Source organism: Tinamus guttatus, unplaced genomic scaffold (genome assembly GCF_059628265.1).
Source record: "Tinamus guttatus ecotype Peru unplaced genomic scaffold, ASM5962826v1 Tinamus_guttatus_pri_ptg000226l, whole genome shotgun sequence".
Classification (NCBI taxonomy): domain Eukaryota; kingdom Metazoa; phylum Chordata; class Aves; order Tinamiformes; family Tinamidae; genus Tinamus; species Tinamus guttatus.
Window position 1 is genome coordinate 4,572,276 of NW_028288760.1, and position 23,816 is coordinate 4,596,091.

The following is a 23,816-nucleotide window of genomic DNA, read 5'->3' on the forward strand; positions in this document are numbered from 1 at the left end:
AGCTTGCAGTTACCTCTGCCTGTTTCGTGTGCCAAATGCATCTCTCTGATCTTTAGACCAGTCGCAGCGGGGCAGCCTCTTCACGCTCTTTCTGAACAACCCGTTAATGGCCTTCCTGTTCGTGTCTGGACTGTCGAGCATGCGCAGGGGCTTGTGGGACAAGTGTCAAGATTACCTTAGAAAAATCAACCGAGATATCGCCCAGCTGCTGACCCACTCGCGTTCCATAGGTGCGTACCGAAAGCCGCGACCGTCGAGCCTCCGCGTGCTGTGGAACCACATGCCTGGTTTGTTATTGCTCAGGCCTTCCCGGGGCAGAGCAGGGGATAAGGGGAATGTACAAATATGCATGGTGGTTTCTTCTTTTTGTTTTTTGAAGCCCTTCTGAACGGAATTTTCTTTGTCTCTCTGCAGATCAGTCCTTTCTTCAGTTTTTTGGAGATGAATTTCTTCGCTTGCTTCTAACAAGATTTATCTTCTGTTCGGCTACTATGAGGATGCACAAGATTTTTCGGGTATGCAGGGAAATCTATCCCTTTGCACAAACAATCTTGTGCAGACAGAACTGCACTACCTTAGGATGGAAGGGTCTTTTGGCTATGGATATCACTGTGACTTGCAAAACATAGCTGATATTCGCATGCTATTGCCTACAGCTTGCATTGTGTCTGTCTCTTTGTTATTACAGAGCATGAAGCCCTTGACTTTTTCAGTCTTATTCCTCTGCACAAGTAGTAGACACATTCTAACATTAGCATATTCATTTATGTTAACTCTGAATAGACTTTTCAGATAGACATATTCCTCTCACTAACCTGAGATTATTTTTTCTGCCTAATTAAAAAAGGGAAGAACAACAATATAAGGGGAAGGGGAGAGGAGGAAAGATTTATCATTGAGCTATTCTAGTGTGAGTAAACTTTGAAAGGCCTTTCAAGTGTAAATAAGTAAACTAAACAGTATTTTCCCTCCCTGATGGTTAACACTGTGCCAGCAGTGAAGTTTGCTTCTGGATCTATGTCATTTTACATTTGTAAGTGCTGGCACGTAAATTGCATGCTCCACTTGAAGTGTTACAGAAAAAACTGAAGGTTGAACCACAGAAAGAGGCAAAAGAATTAATTTTGCCTAACTGCAGACATCTAGTAGCTATCCAAGCCTAAGTTAGCTACTCAGCTTTCCTTGACAGTAGGAAAAAAAGTAGATCTTTTGTGAGTGGGGATGGATTTGCCCCTAGTGTCTTAGGTATCTGTTTTAGGATGAGATGAATCTCCCACTGGAGATGCTTACGTGTCTGCAATTTCAAGAAGTGAACTCCGGCCTAAGTTGGTAGTAGGTAAGTATGTATGAAGTGTTTTTTGGTTTTGTTTATTTTTTCTTTTTGGTAAGGCTTCTGTGAATATGGAATTAAAAGCAAATGTACTTAATCATCTTATAAGAACAAACAGTTGTATTGCCACTGTGACTCTTTGGGTCAATGGAAAAAGAAAACAAAAGGTGGCTTTATTCCCACTAGGTTCTTTTCATTCCTTTTTATTAATGTGACATGCTAAACAGATTAGGATGCTTCTTAGGTGAAACTGGCCTTTTGCAATCTTCTAAAAGATTATAAAAATAAATGGATGTCTGTTTCTCTCTGTTTTCACTGTCGTCTAGCAGGAAACTCGAAATTATCCGGAATCTTATCCTCAGCTGCCCAGAGATGAAACTGTGGAGAACCCTCACCTCCAAAAGCACATTTTGGAGCTGGCTTCCATACTGGATGTTAGAAATGTTTTCCTGGAAAACACGCTCGACGATTATTAGAAGAAACTGTCTTACTGTAAAGGGGTTTCCCTGGTCACAGATTTTGAATGGTGCAGTTTTCTAATGTGAAAATCATAAAAGGAAGTACTTGATTTTATTTTTAAATTTAGGACCATTATTTTAAAATGTAGTATTAAACAGCTATTAATTTAGCTGTTCCATTCTGTATGGGGTCAATTTTATAAGCAAAACTTTTCATGTCTTTTAAATGTTAAACTAAAGAATCACTAGAGTTTTATTTCTGGTCTTGTGGCTGTTGTCGACCACATTTCCAAGAGCTGATCCTAAGCAGAGAAGTACTATTGGTTACCTTTAGCCCACGTTCGTGGAAATCCTTTATTTTTGTACAATTTTAAAAGTTGAAAAAAAAAAAAGTCAATAGAAAAACAATATTTTTTTCCCCAAAGCCTCTGGATTTGAAATGGTAAAGATACAACCACACAGTGCAAACCAACAAAGCAATAAGACAGAGTCCTTCATAACAAATATATTTTTTCAGTCTTAGGCAAGTAAGTAGACAAAACTGAGATAGATTAAGCTTCATTTGGAGCAGTTGATTTGACATGGAGTCATAAAGACGCGTAATGCTCCCTATAACCTTGTCGCACTGATTCCATATACAAAATTGGTACTGCTGGCCATGGATAACTTCCACTCTTCCTGCTTGGGTGGATGGCTAATAGACTGATGAATTAGAAAGTCAAGAAAGTTGTTCCCCTCTCTCATCATAACATGGGCCATCCTGTTATTTGTACTGTGGTCACAATTTTCGAGAAGAGGGCATTCTTCCCTTTGAGCTAATGGATAGAAATTCTTAAATCTCCAGTAGGTCCATCCTTTTCTTGCGTTAATGAAACGTGTGGCCCCCCTGCAGTGTTAAAAGTCCTTGATAAGAGTTGAAAGTGTGTCCTGTTAAGTGCTGATTATCCACCCTTCCTAGAACCGATTCATCCAACCAGTCTGTTCTGGAGTGGATCCCTGTGCCCTGGAAGAGGCACCGGTGCTCCTCTTGGAGGTTGCTGCTGCCACTAAGTTAATGTTGTGCGTGTCCATCATTGCATCTCAGTCCTGAGGGGCTGTAGTGCTGTGTGGCAGTGTTACAGGCTCTCCCAGCCCATAGCACAGCCTGGGTGTGCTGAGGAGTCCTGTGCATTCGTGAAGGTGCTGCCTGGAGAAAAATGTTCTGGTTGTGGAGGGAGAAGGGCTTGTTGACTGAAGGCAGACTCCTTTGGACTGCACCTCCTTCCTTGCACAGCTAGAGGAACACTTGCAACTGCAGAGAGTGAGTGCGTTGAGGGGTAGAAAAAGTTAAAATACTCTAAACAAATGAACAAATCTGTTTTCACTGTTCCTGTGCAGGAAAGGAAGTGAAAAGACAAGTCTGATCAATGCTTTAAAGTTGAAACCTAGCCATGCCTCTAATTTTAGGTGGGGGAAAAAGGCAAAATATGGAGACTATTACAGAAGGCATGTTTGCAAAGCTGTGACACAACGGTACGATCAACTCAAAAGTGAGAATAGCAGAGGACTAGAAATCAGCCCTGGTGGACCCTCATTCAGCAGGGTACAGCAGAGAACAGCAGGGTCTGCTAGAGTGTAAATAGGAAGTTTGCTTGAAGGCTCTCTATCTCGGGCGGTAGTGTATGCGCTCCGTTCTTTAATTTCCCAGCTGTACAAAATTCCCTGGTGTTTGTTTCTCTGAGCAGTCTTGAAGCTGGTATCCTGAGCCCCTCTCCACTTGGTGCTCTTCTTTGGACTATGGCAGGACTTTGTTACCTGGGATGTGGAGTTTATTTTAAAGAGTGCGTGTTTGTGTGTGTATGTGTATTCTAGGCGTTTGTGTGTATATGTACAATACACACGCATCTACTTGCTGGTGTAAATTGTAAATATGTATATATGTATAGGTACTTGTATATGTATTAAAAAGTATGAAACAGTACAACGTCTGTATACAAAATTTATATATACACACATACGCCATTTTGGGTGCATTCCACACAGTGTTGCGGATCATTTGTGGCTGTGGTAAGGTTGTGGCTCTTCTACCATGTTGTAGTTCTGTTTTCAGGGACTTGCCCTTGTTCCTTGAAGTACTTCCAAACTGAAATTAGGTACAGGAGGCCTTAGCTAGGGGTTATGAGGACTCCTATGTATATTACAATGATTAGATTCATGGATTCTTAATAGTGAAGCTGATGATCTGCCTTTCCTTCTGGTAGGAGGTCCCCAGTTATTAAAAATAAGGATCATATGGGGAAATTAAAGATATTGAAAGCTTTTAAAGCAGTAGCAGGTAAGAGTTAGAGATGATCATTTCTGTTACCCTCCCTGCTGTTCCTCCACCAGCAGTGTTTAGTGTGCATGGAAGAGGGGAATTTATCTTTCCCCAGGCTACTGCCTTGTGCTGCTTTTGTTCTGCTCTAGCTTGTGCTTTGGTGAAGCTATCGTTTTGGTTCCATGCATCTGGAAAGCAGTGTGCGATTTTTGGAGTGCAGGAGTGAAGACTCCCCTGGCGCGGCTGCCCGTCCTCCGTGCGATGCAGCCGGGGCAGCCGGGCCACGCGAGGAGGCCTCGCTCGGCAGCCCTGGGAAGAGGTTCTGTGTGTTGCCTGCCTGGCTCCAATCCGAGGAGAATGGACTTTGAAGAAGAAAAATGACTGACTAAAGAAGCTAGAATGTAGGAGGAGGGAGTATGCAGCTTGGAAAACTATTTCAGAAGCTAAGCAGGCTTACCAGCTTTGTTCAGCTCAAAAATTCATTCTTGAGGTCCCTCATTTTCTTCTTATCTAGTGACCTTTGGTTCAGAAGGTGTGCGGCTGACAGGTATAGTCAAAGAAAGATTTCACTCCTGTCGTGTCAGGAGTAAGAAATTGTACTTTATAAGAAAAGGTCGATACCTTCTGTCTGCCGTAGCTGCACATGAGTATTTGGTCCTGGACTTTGAGCCAGACAGCCCATCCCCTGTTTTCTCCCTGCCAAAGCAGCTGTATTCAAGTTGAAAATACTGATGTTTTCCCTCCAAGTAACAGCTCGTCTTGTTTGAACTAAGTCACTCTAAATTGTGCTACTGTGTACTGTGTGCTATGGTTGTAGGTACCTTCTCTATGTATGCTTGTATGTACTGAAGAAATACTTGGTTTATAAATCTAGCATATCTCACTGTATGGAAGCAAAGACTGAACTATTTTTGTGTGAGGAGAGAACAGATCCTTTTCTTCTCAGGCTTTTAATGCCTTCCCTCTTGTATCCCTCTCCCTTTTCCCATATATCCTTATCGCTTATGTTAGTGGAGAAGACTCGCTACCATTAGGCGATACTGAATTAAAAGAGTAAATTCTGCATGTAATATCTAAAGAGGGGAAAATGTGGACTTTTGACTGAATGTCTCCTTATTGGACTTCTTTCCTAGGCTCCTATTTACTGCATGTGATTTGCTTGAACTAACCCTCTTCCCCAGGAGGCATCTCTGTTTGTACTCCTTGTTCACGTTGACCTCAGAACATCTAGCCAAATCCGTGTTGTAACCTTCCCTCTCCAATCCTCACGACTTCACAAAATAACTGAGAGGCGGAAACAGAGACGTGAATTTTTAGAGCTGTGTTTGAATACTCTTTGAATATTGCCATTTTGCTCCATGGCAACAGAAATGGAGCATTGATTTCTGTGAGGTGTGCAAGCTGGAGTTGCTTCCTGGGATGCTTTCTTGAGAAGTTTCAGGACAGTTTGGTAGTTTGTCAAAATAATATCCATCAGGTTATTAAAACCCTCAAGAATATCCTACGGGGAGAAGTGTAGAGATGTCTTTCTAAGGATCGTGGAAGGTAGACAGGACAGGAAATTTGGCTTCAAATAAACACATTCAAAAGCTACAAGTTCTAGTAGCTCTAGTCAGGTTTCTTGTCTAAGGAGGGGATGAAAGAACAGCTCCAAGATTCATCCACAAGCATGCTGCTTTGAATTGCCTCCCCTCCCTTCTTCTGTACATTATACCTGTGCCAGGCTTGAAGTCTGCTTTTCCCCAATGCTAAAAAGATTGGGATCTCTGAGTTTTTTTTTTCCTTAAAAGTTTTTATAGATTTTTTTCAGTAAATACTCTTAATGCAAGTCACTGCTGATAGGTGTGACAGAGCCCTTGTTTAGTCCTGCCCATCCCACAGTAAGTGGATGCTTTGGGGTTGGTAGCTGCTTCTGCTCCTGTAACCGAAGGAGCTCCCCAGACAGTGACAAGAGCAGTAATCTCACAGGCACGAGGTCTGACACCCCAGCCGAAAACCTCCTGTGTGACCCCGTAGTGTCGGACCCAGCTGTGCCACCAGCTGCGAGGGACTCTGGTACAGCAGATGGGGCAAAACTGTCCCAAGTGACTTTTACATTCATGACATGGCTCTCCTAAATTGCTCAGTATCTTTGACTTCTAGCGCAATTGGGCTTGTTTGACCACATCTCTTTCCAAGGCTTTGAAGGTTTGAGTGTTTGCAAATAGAGCAGAGACATCAGACAAATACTTGTGGTTTCTATCTAGGAGTGAAAGTAAAGCTACTGCTTCTGAAAAAGACCCTTCTTGTCATGACTTGTTTCCTCCAAACCACTGCTCTTCCAAGGCCGAGGAAGAGATCTAGCTGAGGATTTCTGAATCTGAGAGATCTTTCACATGCCCAAGGAATAACTGTGCATTCCTGCCACGTGCCCTGATGTGCAGGTAGATAGCTTGCTTGCAAAGGTCCTACTTGCACAGTGAGAGTGGACTTAATTACTGTTTACTTGTCCAAAGGAGCCCTTGGAGAGATTTTTGGATCTTATTGAATCTCATATCAGTAATTATTTCTTCAAGGGGAAAACAAAACAAAAAAATTTGCATTATATACCACTCTGACTTTGCAGATTTCTTTGAGCATTGATTACCACCACTTCTCAGGTGTAACTGCTTTTTAGGAGCAGGATTTTGCCTCCTACCTTTGAGAAGCACAAGAGAAGCCCTGGCCCTCAGCTCTGCAAGTACGAGAAAAATTTGGAGGGAAGAGGGAGGGGCACTTCAGAAATGCACAAGGATGAACTGTGCCCCAGTCCATCACCTGCCAAGGGAAAAGGAGGGTTTAGCCTCTCTGAGAATCAGATTATTTATTAGTAATTTTATAGTGAATTGGTTTAAAGTTATTTTACAGCAATGTGCCTGTATATCATATTTTGGTTTTTTTTTTTTTTTTAAAAAAAAAAGTAAAATATATAGAGATGTATAAATAACTCTTTTGGTTGCTTGCGGGGAGGCCGGCGGCTCCCTGCGGCCGCCCGCGCCCCCCCGGCCCTGGCCCCGCCCCCCGGCCCTGGCCCCGCCCCGCGCCCCTCGCGGCCGCGCCCCTCGCGGCCCCGCCCGCTCCGGGCTCCGTACCCCGCAGGCGCCGCCGCGTCACCCGCCGCCTCGTGCGGGGGCGGTGCCGCTCAACGGTCGCGCCGCCCGACGGCCCCGCGCCTGCGCAGCCCGCACTTCCGGGTCGGCGTCGCCAGGGGCAGCGGCGGCGGACGGCGGGGCCGGTGCGGCGGAGCGGGGGGCGGCCGGGCCGGGCCGGGTCGGGGTCGCCGTGAAGGCGACGCGACGCGGGCGGGAGCGGCGGGCTCGGCCGGGCCCTTAGGCGGCCGGGCCGCTGCCTCCGCCGGGCGGGAGCCCCTGCGGCGCGCAGGGCCGGAGAGCCCCGGAGCGGACGCGTTGTCTCCTCGCCCCGCAGGTGCTGCGAGGCCATGCGGGCTGCGGCGGAGCTGGGCAGGCGCTGAGGCCGCGCGGGCCGCAGGGCACGGACATGTTCGCGAAGCTGAAGAAGAAGATCGCGGAGGAGGCGGCGGCCACCGCGCCGCGCACGGGCGCTGCCGCCCGCATCCCCCGCTCCTTCAGCAAGGAGTCGGTGGCGTCGCTGGGAGCCGACTCCGGGGATGACTTTGTGAGTTCGCCGCGGCGGGAACGGGCCGCCCCGCTCGGCGCTTCCCGCGCACGGGCTCCCGTTGGCGGCGCGGCGGGCCGTGCCGGGCGGGTGAAGCGCCGGCCTCCCCGAGCCGCGCGCCGAGCTGAGCCCTGCGTGCTGGTGCCAGCAGCGCCGGGAGGGTCGCGCGCTGGCGTAAGCGCAGGTGACAGCGCTGTCACCTACAGAGCTGTCAGTAACTGCTGAAGCAGCAGGAAAGGGAGCTGGATTGTGCCCCATGTCAGGCACTTGCTGCTTGAGCCAAGGAAGTGCGTTCTGTTTGGCTGCATTCAAGTAAAACTTTTGGTTCCTCCAACGTCTTGTTTAAACTCTGATTCATTATAAGCGTTGTTTAAGCAAGCTGTGTAATTACAGCTGCGTGTAGGTGAAATGACACCCTGTGACGCTGGCGCTCTTTGATGGCTGTCGTGTTTCTGGGCCAGGTCACAGCACAGCAGCAGCCGAGGGGCCAGCAGCTGAAACGCGCTGCGGCGCCCTAGGGCAGCGGGGCCTCTGTGATTCACTGTGTGCGTAGTTATGATCGTACACACAGACAGACACACACACACATTAAATCTCTGCCTTCAGGAATGGCTTGTTATAGCACTTCCCTTTTGATGGATCCCATTGTTGATCTTTGTAGAGAAAGAAAACAAACGTAGCGAATCGTACATCAGTTATGTAGTGGATTTTGCATGGAGTGACTATTGCATGAGCAGTCAGGGGAGTTTATTCAAGTTTTCCTTCTTCCAGTTACTTGGTTTTCCAAAATGAGGCCTCTCACTGGGACCCAGCCCCTAATCTGTACTGTATAACCTGATTTTTTCATTTTCCCGGTTATTTGATTTGCTGTCTCCTCAGTGGTCGGTTTGAAGAAACACTTTGCAGCTATAGGTTTTAAAAGTCTTCTATTTAGTGGAACAGGCCCTAATTAGAGAGCTGACCATTTAAGCTCTTGCTCTTTTTCTTCTTCAGCATCTTGTATACATTCTGCTGTGCTATTGCTACTCTCCCTTTGTGAAAAAAGAGCGCTTCATTCCTAGGTGGGATAGTGTTTATTATCTTTAAAGTTAGTTAATGTCAACATCTTTTTTTTTTTTCTAAGTTTTGTAATTTACATTGATTTTGTTTTTCTATTGAGGCTTCTGATGGAAGCAGCTCTAGAGAGGATCTTTCATCCCAGCTGTTGAGAAGAAATGAACAGATAAGAAAACTGGAGGTCAAATTGTCTGGTATGTGTCTTGATTTGTATAAAACCTTATTATTTTAGAGAATGTTCTTCCTTTGAACTTAAATGTTTCAATTTATTTATTTTTAAGAAAAATTCTAATTTGTAACAGCATGGTTTGCTTGTCATCTAGGTAGCTTCCAGTAAAGCTAACTGCATAGTGACTATTGACTGACTTTTTTCTACTGCTTTCTTGGCAACATTTTTGTGATTCCTTTGACCAGTTGGGATAGCTTTCTGTCCCCATGTTTCAAACAGAAAGAGTCTTCGCTGGATGCTATCTTCCTTTCCCCTCCATTTTTTCTTACTTAGTCAGAAAACGTACGAGTTCCCTTCTGTTAAGATCTATGTTTTTTGATGTTGACAGAAACACTCCACAAAAAGATAAACTCCCAAATGAAGAAAAAGCAAAGGATTTGGCATAAAGCAATGTGGTAACTGCTTTTTCTTCCAGCAGCCATGCCTAGTCCTGCAGAAGTCTAGTAAGGCCTCTGTTCTGACGCTGCTTTCCGTCCCTGTTGTGTGGAGCGGATCCGAGTCCCAGTTGGAGTGTGCTATGGAACAAAGGGACAAGCTGCTTGGAATCCCCTTGTCTTCTCATTCACTCTTGAGAGAGACTTTTTCTAAACAGAATTAAAATTAGGTTGCTGCTACTGAACGAAGTAAAATGTGGGAATAGTGTCTGTTCTCTGTTACCAGCTCTACTGCCCTTCTTGGTGTAACTAGCACACCTAAGCCAGGTCCCTCTGTTTCTGCCAACCATATACCCTACAGACAGCATAGACGGGACTTGTTTGTCTTCGTTTTTACAGTCACCCAAGTTTTTCTCAACAGGAATGATTTTCTAGTTAAGAAAATCATTGTTGTTTCCCACTCATCTTTTTATTTTTTTTTCCCTTTTTTTTTTCATGTCCTTCCCCAATGTCTGTCCATTCCCGGTCTGTGCCTCTTCCTCCTCACACAAGATTATGCTGATCAGATCCGAAACTTGCAGAAGATAAAAGAGAAGCTTGAAAATGCATTAGAAAAGCATCAGGATTGTATGTACTTTTTTTAAAAATATATTTTGTTAAGTTGAAAACTGTTATGGTTTAAGTGCAGATGGAAAGAAATGAGTTTATATAGGTATTTTTTTTTAAAACTATATTTTCTTTCAAACTGTGCACCTATAGGTTGCAGTGAAGTGGAGTGCTTGTCCAAGTGCTTGTCTTATTTACAATGTGGAAAAAAGCCACAGTTACAATTTGGCTGTTAAGCAAAGTTGTCATAATAATGTCTATTTGCCAAGTTTGTGGCTAATATGGGGGATAGATTTTTTTAAAAAAACCCTCAGCGTTATTACAGTGCAGTGAGGAACAGCACTTGGATCTTCTTTCTGGCAAGCAAATGTGCAATGGGATATAAGAAGTGGCACAGGAGCAGTGCTAGAGAGCCACAGTGGGGCTGGTTACCTAGATAAGATGTTCTTTGACGTTATAAAGAATGTATAGGGAATGGAGAAGTGCTTTAAAAGGTGGGTTTGTAATAAAGCTGGTGATTCTTTGTTGGCAGCCTCCATGAGGAAGTTTCAGGAGCAGAATGAAGCTCACCAAGCCGACCGAGCCAAGATGGCCGAGGGAATGGCTTTGGCCTTGGAGAAGAAGGACCAGGTAATAACTGCAGTCGAGCAACTGGGCTTTTGACCAGCTGTGGAGTGCCTGATTTTGGTGGAGTCGCTCTGCTTGCTTTGCTGAAGTCAAAGGAAGGAGATCTTATAAAAATGTTGTAGGGCTTGATATTGGTCTGAGTGTTCTTCATGATTTTATTTTAAAAAGTCCTCAAAAGACTCTAATGTAGTTAAGCTCACCTTTGTAAGGTTTTGTAAGATTCCTTTGCAGGAGAACTGTTGTCGTTTTTATTTTACTTGCATAAAGCTTATGTGTTCAAGTAACGTAAATGATTCCTCAGCTTTTCTATGTTTAAATTCTGTTGTTATTTTTATTTGTTCCTTTTTAATCGTTACTACAGTTTAACATTTCCATTAACAGTACACTTTTTCTTCATTTTTTAAATCGTGATTGCAGTCTCCAGAGTCTATAAATGGATTGTGATTTTTTTCTTATATTTTTCTTTTTTTTTCTTCCTCATTCAGGAGTGGATGGAAAAATTGGGTCAAGTTGAAAAGGTAATTAAGCTCCAATATTGGTATTTTTAAACACTGATCTGTATACTTACTGGGATTTGCTCTGTTCAGCGCATTTGTTATTTGTGCTTTGTTCAATGACTGAAGCCAAAGATATGCTTTCATTACCAGCCCTGAGACTTCAGAAGATATTTCTGGAATTAGTTTTGAGTGGGAAAGTAAAGAATGATGTGTTGCAGTGGGAAAGGTGTTGTGATACCGGAAGGGGGAAGAGTAGTTTACTTTCTTGCAGAGAAGTGTCTGGAATGAAGAAAGAGGTGGTGACTTATTCTGAGGTCTTTGCAGTAAGATACCTATTTCATAACAGAAGTGAACCTATTTTGTTTATTTATTTATTTATAGAAAATGAAGTCAGTCTTTCTGTTGTTGCACCTGTTTAGCTCAGTCTCTTTTAAAGTATCTTTGATTTTTGAAGACATTCAGCATGTTGTTATTGTCATTTTGTTGTTTTATCAGGAAAAAAGAATACTTGAAACACAGTTACAAGAAATGAAGAGGCAGAGTTTAAATCTTTTTCAGAAGAGAGATGAAATGGATGAATTGGAAGGCTTTCAGCAACAGGAGATGGCCAAAGTTAAACATATGGTAAGATTATTTTTTTAGAAAATACTTTAAAAATGTCTCTTAATATATCTAGTTAGTAGTACCACTTCAATAATTTATGTCAACCTTCATACTTAAGTGCAGACTTGCTGAGCACCGATATCCCTCCAGTTCGAGCACACACAGTGTTATATAGACTATTTCAACATTGCATTTTTTAGGACTTACTTCATTTAGCTAAAGCGCATAACTCAATAAAGGACATAAATCTAAATGAGAATTCCTTATCACTGTTACTGGGCAGTCTGTATTGTCAAAGATAATGTTCTAATATTCAGCTTTTGAAAAAGGAAGAATCTCTGAGCAAAACGGAGCAGGAACTAGAGGCCTGCGCTCGAGAACTAGTTCACACGAAAGAAGTGCTTCAGGAAACAAGCAAAGAATCATCAGGCCTAAGGAAAGATCTTCAAGAGCTGCAGCAACAGTTCTTGGAGCTAGAGGCACAGAGGTATGGATGTCATGTGTTGTGAGGAGCAGTATATTTATTGCCTGTGTATTTTTACTTATTTCCCATTTCTTGTCCTTTTTATATATGCAGTTTATATATGCAGTAAACTGATTGCGTAATCACTTCTAGCATATGGATGTACATGCCAGATTTTTATTTATTTCTTCTCAAGCCAATTGAAGTAATAAGGGTTTAGGATTTTGTAGGCTGTTATAATGTGTGTGTTTTTTTTCTTTTTTTTTTTTTCCCTCCCTAGTTTGGGGCTCTGTAGTACCTAATATTTAACCCTTACTTTTGTGTAAAATGTATAATCAAGACAGTGGCTGTTTACAGGCCAAAAAAGTCCTGCTGATGTTGCTTGGTCTAGTTTTATTAGAAGCAAAATCATCTCTAAAGATTATTTTTCTGGCACACTATGTTATTTTTTTTTTATTCTTTCTCTGTGAAGAGATGAACTAATGACAGCTGAGATAAATGCAGAAAATAAGATCACTACTCTGGAGTTAAGAGAACAGGAGCTACAAACTGTCATTCAGCAGCTCTCTGTAGACTTGCAAAATGTAAGTTTGAGATAAGTGAGGTTTGATTCAAAAGACCTCCCTGTACGCAGAAGTAGGATTAGATATTAATTATGTGGTTTTGGAAATCTGAGCTTCAAGCAAGTAATTTTTCTAAATTTTTAGGCTCAAGTTGCTGATTCTGGTTGTGAGAAGAGACTGGAAATGCTACAGGTGGAGCATGAATCTCTGAAGGTGGAATATGAGCAATGCAAGCAAAAGGTACATCACTGTTTAGATTATGTGTGATCTGAAAGACTTTATTTGATCTAGTTTTGCATTCACAGACATGGCTCTGGGAATTATCATTGGTTTTCTAGAGAAAAATTGGTCAAAGTAAAAATACAAATATATTAAAGATGTGTTCGTGCTTCACCCTTTATTTGAAACTGAGAACTGAGGATTTAATAATATCTTTGTGTGGAAAGGGATATCTTTGATGTGGAAGGGATGAGCAGGTTGAGTGTTTTCAGATGCATCTAGTATTGGCTCATATAAGAGTGTGTATTTGAGTAATGTGCAGGGGGTTTGAAGTTTAACATCTAATATATAAAGTGTTTCGGAATCATATTGTCTTTTCAGGTAGGACTTTTCTAATGACACTTTTTCAACTTGAACCATGATGGATTAGCTTGGCTACAAAGAAGATCTTGTGATTTTTTTGTTCCAACAGATGACTCTTGAGTATGATGAGAGAAATAAACTTATTCAACAGCTTCAGGAAAAAGTTTCTACCTTGGAAAACAAGTTAGAAAGAAATCTTTCGGGGGATGAACACATGCAGGAACTTCTCAAGGAGGTAGTTCTACTTTTATAGACTGCTTAAAAGTGCAATCTTAAGGAGAACTTTTAGGACGTGCATTGCTTATTACCCGTGGAGGGAATGTGATGAGGTAACGTGAGCACGTTTATCCCTGCAGCGTCTATTGTCCTGCTGCCTATGAGACAGAATTGTGTAGGTCACTGTACTACACAATGTAGCTATTGTGTAGATGCCTACATTGATCCTTCTGCATCTAGTGTTTAGATTCTTCACTGTACATGCCTGTTTAGAAAAGAAAGAACAGCCTTTTCCAGGGATTTGCTCATGGGAGGTAGAACAACTTGAGAGTTTTATTGGTTAATGTTCGTAAAGATTTTCTGTGTTTATTTTCTACTAACGTGACTTGCAAAGCATGAGGAGAGGAAAGGGAACAATTTTTGCATGGAGGTATACAAGCAGTGCTGCATTTTCAAAGCTTGAGCCTCAGAAATGTTGAGAAGCAGCTGCAAACTGAAGGAACCTGTTTTTTGCTAGTGGTCTTTCTCCAGCACGATGCTCCTGTTTAGAATCAGCTTGGAGCAGTGTTTTCCTAGCCAATTCTTGGGGAGAGAAGGGGGGGCAGCCCTTTCCTGGGCTGGCTTGCCTGTAGGGCCCGCCAACCTGATCTGGGTGTGGCGAATGAACTTGGCTTTAAAGTAAAATAATCTTTATCTGAAATTGCCCCATTCTTGTCTCCAATACAATCTGCAGAAAACTACTCTTGAGCAGAAACTGGATGAAACAAGGCAGCACTTATTAACAGAAAAAAATCATCATGCCGAGACTGTGAACCTACTGGAAACACAGGTATTATTTGTTCCTTCACTACAAATTGCTCTTTGAGGAGTGGAGAAGTGATGCTGATTATGAAGTTAGGGATTTCATTCCTGCTTTCCCTATAGCTGAAGTACAGGCATTGCTTAGAGGGAGAGAGAATTTGTGGAGTTTTTGAAAAAAGCTGCACGTGTCAATTCAGGAGGACTGCCTTCTTACGTAGTTTCAAGGGTTTAGTGTTTAACTTGCCCAAAGGAGAGTCATTCCACATTTTGCATGCCCGTAGATGCCCACAGATCAGGAAGTTCATATATGATTTTATTTTAGAATAAAGAACTGGAACAAAATCTACAGATTGCAAGAGAAGCATTAAAGAAGAGCAGGGAAGAAGCTGGTGAGCAGGATCTGCGGATCCAGTTGTTGGTGAGTACTCTGCAGTGCCAAATTGGTGTTCAGCATCTCCAGTGCCGCCCAATTTCTGTGTTTTCTTGCTACTTGGCTCCTAATCCAATGATTGTATTTGAATACATGACACTGTTCATGTGTAATATGAAATGGTGTTAAATTTGCATCAGAACTTAAAAATACTGTCATATTAACCTAGTGTTACTTATTTTCCTTCAGCAAAATGATCTAGAGAATGAAAGGAGTAACATGCAGCAACAGATTTTAAATGTGAAACATGAATATGAAGAGAAAGTTTCTGGGCTGGAGTCTCAAATAACTACTCTTAAAACCGACTGGGAATTTGATAAAACAGCCACTCAACACAGGCTAGTAAGTACTGACAGTGTTCAGTGGGGCATTTGTGTCTTCACAAAATAAGTGATTTTGAAATAAGTTGTAGATCTACTGTGCTTGGAGCTACTAACGTTGTAACAAAATATCTAATCCTTTGAGACACTGAATATGAACAAAGCAACTCACTGAATGTGTTGTTTAAGTAGAGCATGATAATACTTGTGCTTAGTAATTAAGCCAACTTTATTTTACAGAGTCAGTTGGAAAAGGAAAATGAAGATCTTAATAAAAGCAGAGAAGAGTATGAGAGCTCTTTAAAAAATCAAGAGTCTGAACTGGATAGACTAAAGGTAAGACTGGTTAATGACTGGTTAATTTGGGGCTTGATTTGAGAAACAGTTAATGGCAAAGTGTATTCTCAGTACTTAAAATTATGATAGATCCAGGTTGAACCTAGGGCCATAAATCTTCTGTGGCACTTGGTTTGCATTCGAGGAGCATTATAAATAGCTGATCCTTTCTTGAAATAGAATGCTTGAATCTCCCTAAATTAGGCAGAAAATATATATTCTCGTATGGTCAGGCATGAAGAGCTTTTGAATCCTATTAGCAGTAATGAGAACAGAATAAGACTTCATCAAATTCCAATCATATGAATTACTTCTAAAATGGTAAAAAATTAATGGAAATCTGTCAGGTATTTGTGGCTTTTTAGTTACACCATTTTCTTTTATTTTTCACACAAATATATTTACTTACAGTCTTGAATATGATTTTAGACTGTTGAAAGTACTCCAACTATAATGTAGATGGATTTAAAGGTCAGTTGTAGGAAGGAGACACTTTGTGATAGAGACTTTAAACTAAAACGAGATTTTTTTTTTTTAGGTGTTAGTTGTGTTTGGCGGCTTTTATACCGTTTCTGTGCTGCTCTTACGTGTGCAGATAGCAGTAATCCTTTAAATTATTTAGACATAAATGGAATACTGAATTTTCTAAAATTAATATTAGGGTTTCCTTGCCTACCACTGAGAAGCAGCTGCTAGAAGAGTGGAATATATCATAATAGTTTTAATAATAGAGAAATGAAAATCAATTATTTTAGCAGTTTTCCAGGAGGTGTTTTAAGGTTTTGAATATAACTGCTTAGGTTTATGGAAAGTTCTAAGGAATACTAGCTGTCTGTGAGCTTTAAATTAGCATTGGTAAAAGCTTAGCACTAAGTCTCATTTGGAAGCTCAAATCATGATTTTTTTACTGAACCCGTGTATTCTGCTTGATAATGAATTCAGGCTTAAAGATGAGAGTCCCTGGATTTTAGGTTTTCTTAAGTAACCTCTGAATTACGTTTGGTTTGCAGAAGGAATTAAGCAGCAGAGAGACTGTCAGTGTTGAAATTGCCAAAGCATTTCAAGAAACCCGAAAACAAAAAGAGGAATTACAACAGCAGGTTAGTTAATATTGACATGGTGTAAAAATATGCTTGGGTGCATTAATCTGGCACAAATCAGACTAGATTTGGGCTTCATTACCATAATAATCACATTAATAAAAGTCATATAATCAGCATTCAAGACAGCAGTAGTAAAGGGTGGCTGTGTAAGTGTCTACACAAGAACGTAACCAACTTCTGTGAGTTACCCCGGTGGGAGCGCGTAGAATGCTGCCGATTGCGGTTCCTAAGCTGTAGGCTCAAGAACCTACAGCAAGTCGTGGCAATTGGATTTAAACAGTTTGAGGGAAGACTAGGTGATATCGGATGAACAGATAAGCTTAAAACAAAGATGACAGATTTTTCAGAGCACTTCAGTCTGTGAGATGGTGCGTAGTACTAGTAGGCCAGCCATCCTGATCCCACTGAATTGTTTGGAGTTCTTTTAAAATACAAATATATATATATATATATATGTTTATATGGTTTTGTTCTGCTTGGTGTTTATATCATTGTCTTTGTCCCTCTCAAGTAAGTAGCTCTAAGATTGCAAGCTTTGTGCTAAGGTAGAGAAGATTCTGTGTTCGGTAAAAGCAAGTGTAAATTCTGGATAGTCTTATGTTCTTTGTTATAAATATAGTCTTTGTTATAAATATAGTCCTAGTAGATAATGTCATTTTGTTTAAGATGGGAACTCTCAACTGAGCAGGTGTTAGTACATTCAGTCCCATGTTAGGGCTCCTTTATTTGCCTGGAGCTGCTGGAGATCCACGCAGGCTGTTCCGGTGCGGAATGCCAGGGATGCAGTTCTGCACCGCGGCGCTCACAGCTGCCACCTGCTGCCTGCCAGGCCGTGGGCAGCGGTGGCTCGGCGCTCACCAGAAGCAGTGCTTAGCCCAGCAGCACATCAACATCTCTGTCCTTTAATGAGGCCTGTGCTGTGCAGGTGATGTCTTCTGAGAGCCTCTGAGTAGGTCAGAGATTTCTGCATTTTCATATCTAACACCAGTGCTGCATGGACCATTCAAGGTGTGTTCCTAGCACAGCTCAGGCAGCCTCTTGTGGATACAGGTGGTAGGTACCAGTCGGTGCCTTAGCTATGATGTGAGAATTCTTCTCCCATTCCTCCAAATAATAAATAAGTAAATAAATCTGAAGCTCTGACATGCTGAAATCCTTCTGTGGCCTGTTCTGATTTTATCCTATTAATGGCTTCTGTTTATTTGTTTGACTGCTTTAAAGGTTTCTCATCTGACTTCCATAGTAGAGGAAAAGGATCAGCTAATCCATGAAAAATCTGACATGCTTCTAAACAAGAAGGAAGAACTAAACCAACTCAGTCAAGGTTAGATCAAATGAGTTCACTGCTCCATTGTCTTTTTTTCTTTATGACAGAGCAACATGAAGAGTTTGGGGTTTACTGTCACCATAACTTGCTTTGTTTATGAAGAATGATTAGCCTCTCCTTTCTGAGTCATAGACTGATACTAAGCAGGTCTTTCCTTCCTCAGACCACGAAGCTCTCTTGCTGCGAATGCGCCAGTTGCAATCTGATATAGAAGCAAGTAAGAGCCAGGCAGCAGAGAAGGAAGAAACAGCAAGAAAGGAAATCGATGAATTGAAATTGCAGATACAGGAGTGCCAGCTGGCCAAAGAACATGAGAGAAATGTGAGTGAAGTTGCAAATTTGCTCTGCTCAGACTTTTAGGAAAAATAAAATTCTGCAAGAGGCTCCAGTTCTATCACGTCTGATGGCATGGCTTCAAATTGTCTATTCTGTTATGAAACTAAGGAGATAGAGACTGAAAAGCACCAAGCAGGCCAGTGAGAGACTGCTGTAGCCAGCTAGATTGACACTAGTGTGTTCTGGTAATAAATAAATAAGCAGCAAAGCTTTTCCACAGCCCACTGTTCATGGGCTGCAAATGACATGATACCTCTGCAATTTACTCGTTTGTTTTTGTAGGCTTCAGAACTAGAGGAATCAGCAAGAGCCTTGAATAATAAACATTTACATCCTCCAGAAAACCCTGCGATGGAACAAAATGGAGAGGTGGGAGCTGCAGACATCATCCAGCTTCAAAAAGATAACAGAGAGCTGGAACAGCAAATCACTGAGAAAAACAAGGTAAACCGAGACAACAGAAACAACTATTAGTTTTTCCCATTGTAATTAGGAAGCCTGATAACTGGCGCTGCTGGAGCCTCGGAAGAATAGGTCTAAACAAGATACCAAAATACAACATTGTTTTTGCTCTCCTTACAGATGATAAAACAGCTACAACAGAGAATGACAGAACTCAAAAAAACACTCCAGAAGGAGTTGGTAAGGATTGTGCTTTTCAGTCTCTTCAGGTGGCAGTTACTGACGCTCTTACTCGTACTACTAGCTCTGAAAGCTTGACTGCTAGCTAGAGTGTAAGATTTTTACCTGGCATATTTGCAGTTTCCTCCTGCGGGCAGATCTGTGGATCTTTAATATAGGAAAAGAAATATCAAAGGATCTAGAATGATTCATTGAATGGATGGTATCCATCATCACCAGTTCATGCAACACAGAATGAAACAGTCAGAAAACTGTTACTTTGATTACCAGTTTTGCAGCTGTGGAATAGATAGGTACAGAAGACCCGTGTTTGGTAGCATGGAGCATTTAATACCAGAGAGAAGACCTGGTGATAGCTGATACTTAGCTGCTATTCAGCTGAGTTTTACCATGGGAATGATGTCTGTCCTGGGGAAAAATCTTCTTTAATCTCTCTTAAAACAGTTTTCTTCTCTGAGGAAAAAAAAAATAGTTACTATCTAACAAAACAAGACAAAAAAAATCTTGAAAATATTTTGATATTGTGATTTTTTTTTTTTTGTTCTGAACTTGAGAATTGTTTTGCAGAAAGCCCCCATGTAAAGCACATAAGGTGCTTTACCACAGGTTTGTGGTGAATTGTCAGATGACAGTTTCTGTCCTAGACCCAGTTCCATGCTGGTTTGGGTACTGTATGTGCAACATTAGCAGCAACCAGCTTCTGCCTTGGAGTCCAGGGAGAGGAGAGAATACTTCACTGATTCCATGATGGATGAGAAGCTGCTCCTTGATATCCACTGTGTGGATACAAACCCTTTGTATTAGATACCTCATACCTGAATTCTCTCCCAGTGATAAACTGACGCAGACTACAATACAGTTTATTTTTCTTGTTTCTTTTTTTTCTTTTTTTTTCCTTTCCTTTCTTTCTTTCTTAGAAAATAAGGCCTGATGGTGAGGGACCTGAAGTACGTGAAAAAACAAATTCTGAAGTGCCTAATGCTTCTGTGACTGTCACAAACAACTCTGATTTAAATGACTCAAGGGAGATAAACTTTGAATACCTTAAACATGTTGTACTAAAATTCATGTCCTGCCGGGAATCAGAGGTAAAGATGTTTGCTAACTGCTCTTTCTGGGCTGCCTTCTTTTAGAAGCTGCCACCTGCTACCCAACAGATACATGTAATTAAATGCAGATATAACAAGTTCTAAGTAGGGCACTTCTGTTTGATTTCTGCAATTAGAAAGAAGTTGATTTCAGGAAAGTGAAACAAAACAGCTGACACTGTATGTTTAGAAATACAGATTATTATGAATTAAATGAAAGAGAATCATAATTTTTTAAAAGGTAGTTATAAGTTTACAGGAATAAACTTCTTTGTTCTAATAAACTAGACTGCCTAGTTTGATTTCCCTTGAAGTATACAAACTGCTGTTAAAGAACACAGAGCCTGTTAACACATGCAGAAGAAATAGCATGCAGGCTGTCCTATCTATTGGAACTGGGAAGGCTCCTGCTCTGCTCTTCACAGTGTGACTAAAAAGCCTGTGACTAAAACTACAGAAAATCTGTGTTTGCACCATAACCCAGAATAGAGACCGAGAGCATCTTAACCAGCCAACTCCTGTGGTTTCTTTCAGGCATTCCATCTAATTAAAGCTGTATCTGTGTTACTGAATTTTTCACAAGAGGAAGAAAATATGCTTAAAGAAACCTTGGAATACAAGGTAAGGATTCTGTTCTACTTGTAAAACTCAAAGCAAAAAGAACAAAAGTTCTTAGATGCTGGAAAATCGTGGAAAGTATTTTTTTTTCCTCAAACTTTAGCCACAATAACATTTAATATTCAGGTGTGTCCTGATAACATATATGCATGTTGGAAATTGTCTATTTCAATAAGGTAAATAGTGTAATTTTCTAGTGCTGCTTTTCAGAAAAGCAGCACGCTATTGCCTAGTGGACTCGGGTCTGAGTGTGTAGCTGGAAGCTCGTTTCAGGACAGTCTGTATTTAAGAGTAAGACACGAGATTCTTGGTTTTGTGGTTTGATATTGGGCTTAAGACATGTGATCTGTTTCTACTTTCCGTTGCATAAAACAAGATGTTTCATATGCCCCCGGATAGGTGGTTATTGGTGTGTGTTTATCAGTGAGTGCTGCTTCAACTCAGTAAGTTAAACATGTTCAGTATACAGGAGTGAGAGAGAAGGAAAATTCCTTGCCGTCTTGCTCAGAAACCGCTCATATTAAATTGGCTACAGGTACTTTGATTAAAGGACTAATTATTTTGAAGGAATATTCATAAATGTTATCTTCAGTGTTCTTCACTTACAGAAGCAGGATCCTGTTTCTTTCAGATTTGGGTGAAACTGTTCAGTTCCTTAGTCTTTTTTAGTCTACATTATGCAGTGTTGTATGTTTTATGAATTGTTTCCATCAAGTGATGGGGAGATGCATGTGTAATCCTTCTTCAAATGTTCAGCTGCTCTAAAAGTGGGAAATTACCCTAATGTATGTTGTGATTTCCTATCCCAGATGTCGTGGTTTGGATCAAAGCCATCTCCTAGAGGCAGTATCCGGCCATCTATCTCGAGCCCAAGGACACCATGGTCTTAAGGGAATCTGAAAACTGGCAGTCAGCATCTAGCCGCTTATTTTCTGTGAAAAGAACACTCAACACCCGAATTCAGGTGTGTCTTAATCACTGTCATTGCAGTATTTTGTACAAGAACTTTGATACTGTTTACAAAGGTAAAACTGTGCAAGGAGAATTTTCACCACAGACCGAAACCCCTCTCCTGGGTTGGATCTGGGGACTGTCGTCTCGACGGTCTCATAATGAAGTCAGCTCCTTGTGCCCATCGGTTTGTTTCTTGGCACCAAAGGGTAATGTTGACCTCACTAACACTGGTGCTGGCAGTTCAAGCTTCTAACATTTGCATCTGTTATGGTGATTCCAACTTCTGTTATGAAACGCCAGAGTCGAGTAACTCTTGGTACAGTAAAGCTTCCTTGTCTCGCGGTGGAAAGTAAGCAATGAAAAGGACTGTATTCAGTTTCTGACGGTTTGAAAAGCCTTTCAAAGAACAGGAGCAGGAACTTTAACCAAAAAAAAAAAATCTGCCTTGTTATACTGACATAACTAGTAGTTTGCATTTTTTTCATATCACTGTGTAATTTAAGGTGCATATATCCTGGCCTGCAGTCCCGAAGGCTGCATGTTGATGATGATTATTTAATTTGAGAGCACAACTTTAGAGTTGTCTGATTTTACTTTTCTTAAAGAAAAATATTTAAAATGGTCTTAATTATAGTACCTAATACTCAGTCGCCTTTAAAACTTAATCTACTAGCCTGTATCATAGGTTGTTAACATGGGGAAGAGGGATAGTTAGCTGTTTTAAATTTTTAAAGCTGAATTTCGTGTTGTAAATGCACACTGAAAATACCTTTTTATTTAAAAAAAAATATCTCTAGTAACAAAGGGTGAAGAATATTGGTACTAAACACTTTTCTTTCCTGTGCAAGTTTTGCTAGCAACAGATTTTCATGACCAGTACCTGCATCTTTAGTTGTGGTTTTATGTACTTCAGATACTGATGCTTAGAAGAGCTGTTGGGGACTTGTAGTGGGTTATTAATATTAACTGTGTCCTAACTACAGGGTAAAAGGAACACTGCCTATGAGTTCTTGTTTGGCTGGTTTTCGTGAGAGCAAAATTGAACTGTTATTCAATGGATCTTGGCTCCAGTAGCCTGCTTGCTTTTACCTTAGGAAAAGAGGACCAAGCTGGGACTGTCCTCAAGGACTATGAGCAGAATTTTGCCCTTAGGAACTAACCATAAAAATAGATGAAAATGGGAAGCAGCAGCCATTCTGACTTCTTAAAAATGTATTTTCAAAAAACAAACAACAAACCAATGCATGGCATTCAGTGAGAAGACTCCAATTCTGGTAATTCTCTGGAAACATTTTTATTCAATATCCTGAACTCAGGCTGTGCTCCAGTGGAGATACAGTCCCTGTTGATGGTTTTAACCTAGCTTTGCCCGCCGAGGTGGGAAGGAAGGCGGTGGGTGGCGGCAGAGCCGCGGTGCTGGGCAGCGTGCGCGCGGCCGCGCCGCACAGACCCGCAGGGCCCAGGCCGCAGCGGAGCTCACCTCCCGTTGCAGGAAGCAGCCAGGCACAGATGCTCAGAGCAGTTATTACTGTAACAAAAGTGACACTCCTCAGTTTGTAACCAGGCTGTATTTATTTAAATGGAAGGGAAGAAAGGACAGGACTTTTCAGCATGCTGAAGCTTCTTAGACAGTCTTTAGTGACTTGATTCACAGCACTTAATTGCATAGAATAGGAGGGGTGTGGGAACCCTGATTTAACGTGCAACCAGACAATCAAAAGTGGATTTGCACAAAGTGCTCCTATACCGAACCCGAGCGGGCAGGATGACGCTGTGCGTTCTGGAAGGGCCCAGACTTTGTGCCCATCCTTTTCTTTGGAACATCCCCGTGGCCCTGCCCTACCTCTGCGGGGCCCGAGACCAAGGGACAGGATTTCATCTGCTCTTGCTGATGCTGCTCAATGACTAATGAGTTTAAGTTGATCCTGGTTTGAAAGGTTACTGCTGAACAGTAAGGAAAGCAGTAGAGGGGACCTAGAAGAAACAGTAATACATAAATCTCAGAATATTTATATACTAACACAGTTTCAAAGTAAGAGCACAAAGTTCTTACAGGATCAACTTACCATAAATTAGTTAAGTAAGTGTTGAATTTTCTTTATCAGAGCAAGAATGGTGTGTATACATATACTAAAACGCTAATGCACTTTTTCCTTGTATAAAACTATGATATACATAATCCTTTCTATGGCCATTGGATTTCTTTCCTTCTATGCTGTAAATATGGATTGTATTATGAAACACTATGAAATTTGTGGTGCAATACATTTTTGATTAAAATGCTAATCTTGATTTCTTTCTCTTTTA

The 23,816-nt window shown here is 41.4% G+C and overlaps 2 protein-coding genes across 4 annotated transcripts in view; both read left to right on the forward strand.

Annotated features, from left to right (window-relative positions):
* SCAI (suppressor of cancer cell invasion) overlaps window positions 1-2,566 on the forward strand; it is a 37,207-nt gene extending 34,641 nt beyond the window's left edge. Inside the window, exons 16-18 of the mRNA XM_088525451.1 lie at window positions 57-230; window positions 415-515; window positions 1,657-2,566. Coding sequence (XP_088381577.1) covers window positions 57-230; window positions 415-515; window positions 1,657-1,806 — 425 coding nt within the window. The 3' untranslated portion in view covers window positions 1,807-2,566. The remainder of the gene's footprint in view (window positions 1-56; window positions 231-414; window positions 516-1,656) is intronic.
* Window positions 2,567-7,523: 4,957 nt separating this feature from the next.
* Window positions 7,524-21,835, forward strand: GOLGA1 (golgin A1). Of its 3 annotated transcripts, none has more exons than XM_088525401.1 (22): window positions 7,524-7,738; window positions 8,898-8,988; window positions 9,950-10,024; window positions 10,536-10,633; window positions 11,116-11,148; window positions 11,623-11,751; window positions 12,048-12,217; window positions 12,666-12,777; window positions 12,901-12,996; window positions 13,448-13,573; window positions 14,288-14,383; window positions 14,678-14,773; window positions 14,975-15,127; window positions 15,346-15,441; window positions 16,452-16,541; window positions 17,766-17,868; window positions 18,035-18,192; window positions 18,490-18,651; window positions 18,790-18,849; window positions 19,767-19,937; window positions 20,472-20,558; window positions 21,365-21,835. In XM_088525401.1, exons 1-22 carry the CDS (start codon window positions 7,601-7,603, stop codon window positions 21,443-21,445), a joined length of 2,421 nt encoding a protein of 806 aa, XP_088381527.1. In that variant the 5' UTR covers window positions 7,524-7,600; the 3' UTR covers window positions 21,446-21,835. The 3 variants fall into 3 exon arrangements, with proteins under 3 accessions (XP_088381527.1, XP_088381529.1, XP_088381528.1); XM_088525402.1 differs by having other exon boundaries at window positions 7,525-7,738; window positions 12,060-12,217; XM_088525403.1 differs by lacking the exon at window positions 9,950-10,024.
* Window positions 21,836-23,816: the final 1,981 nt, after the last annotated feature.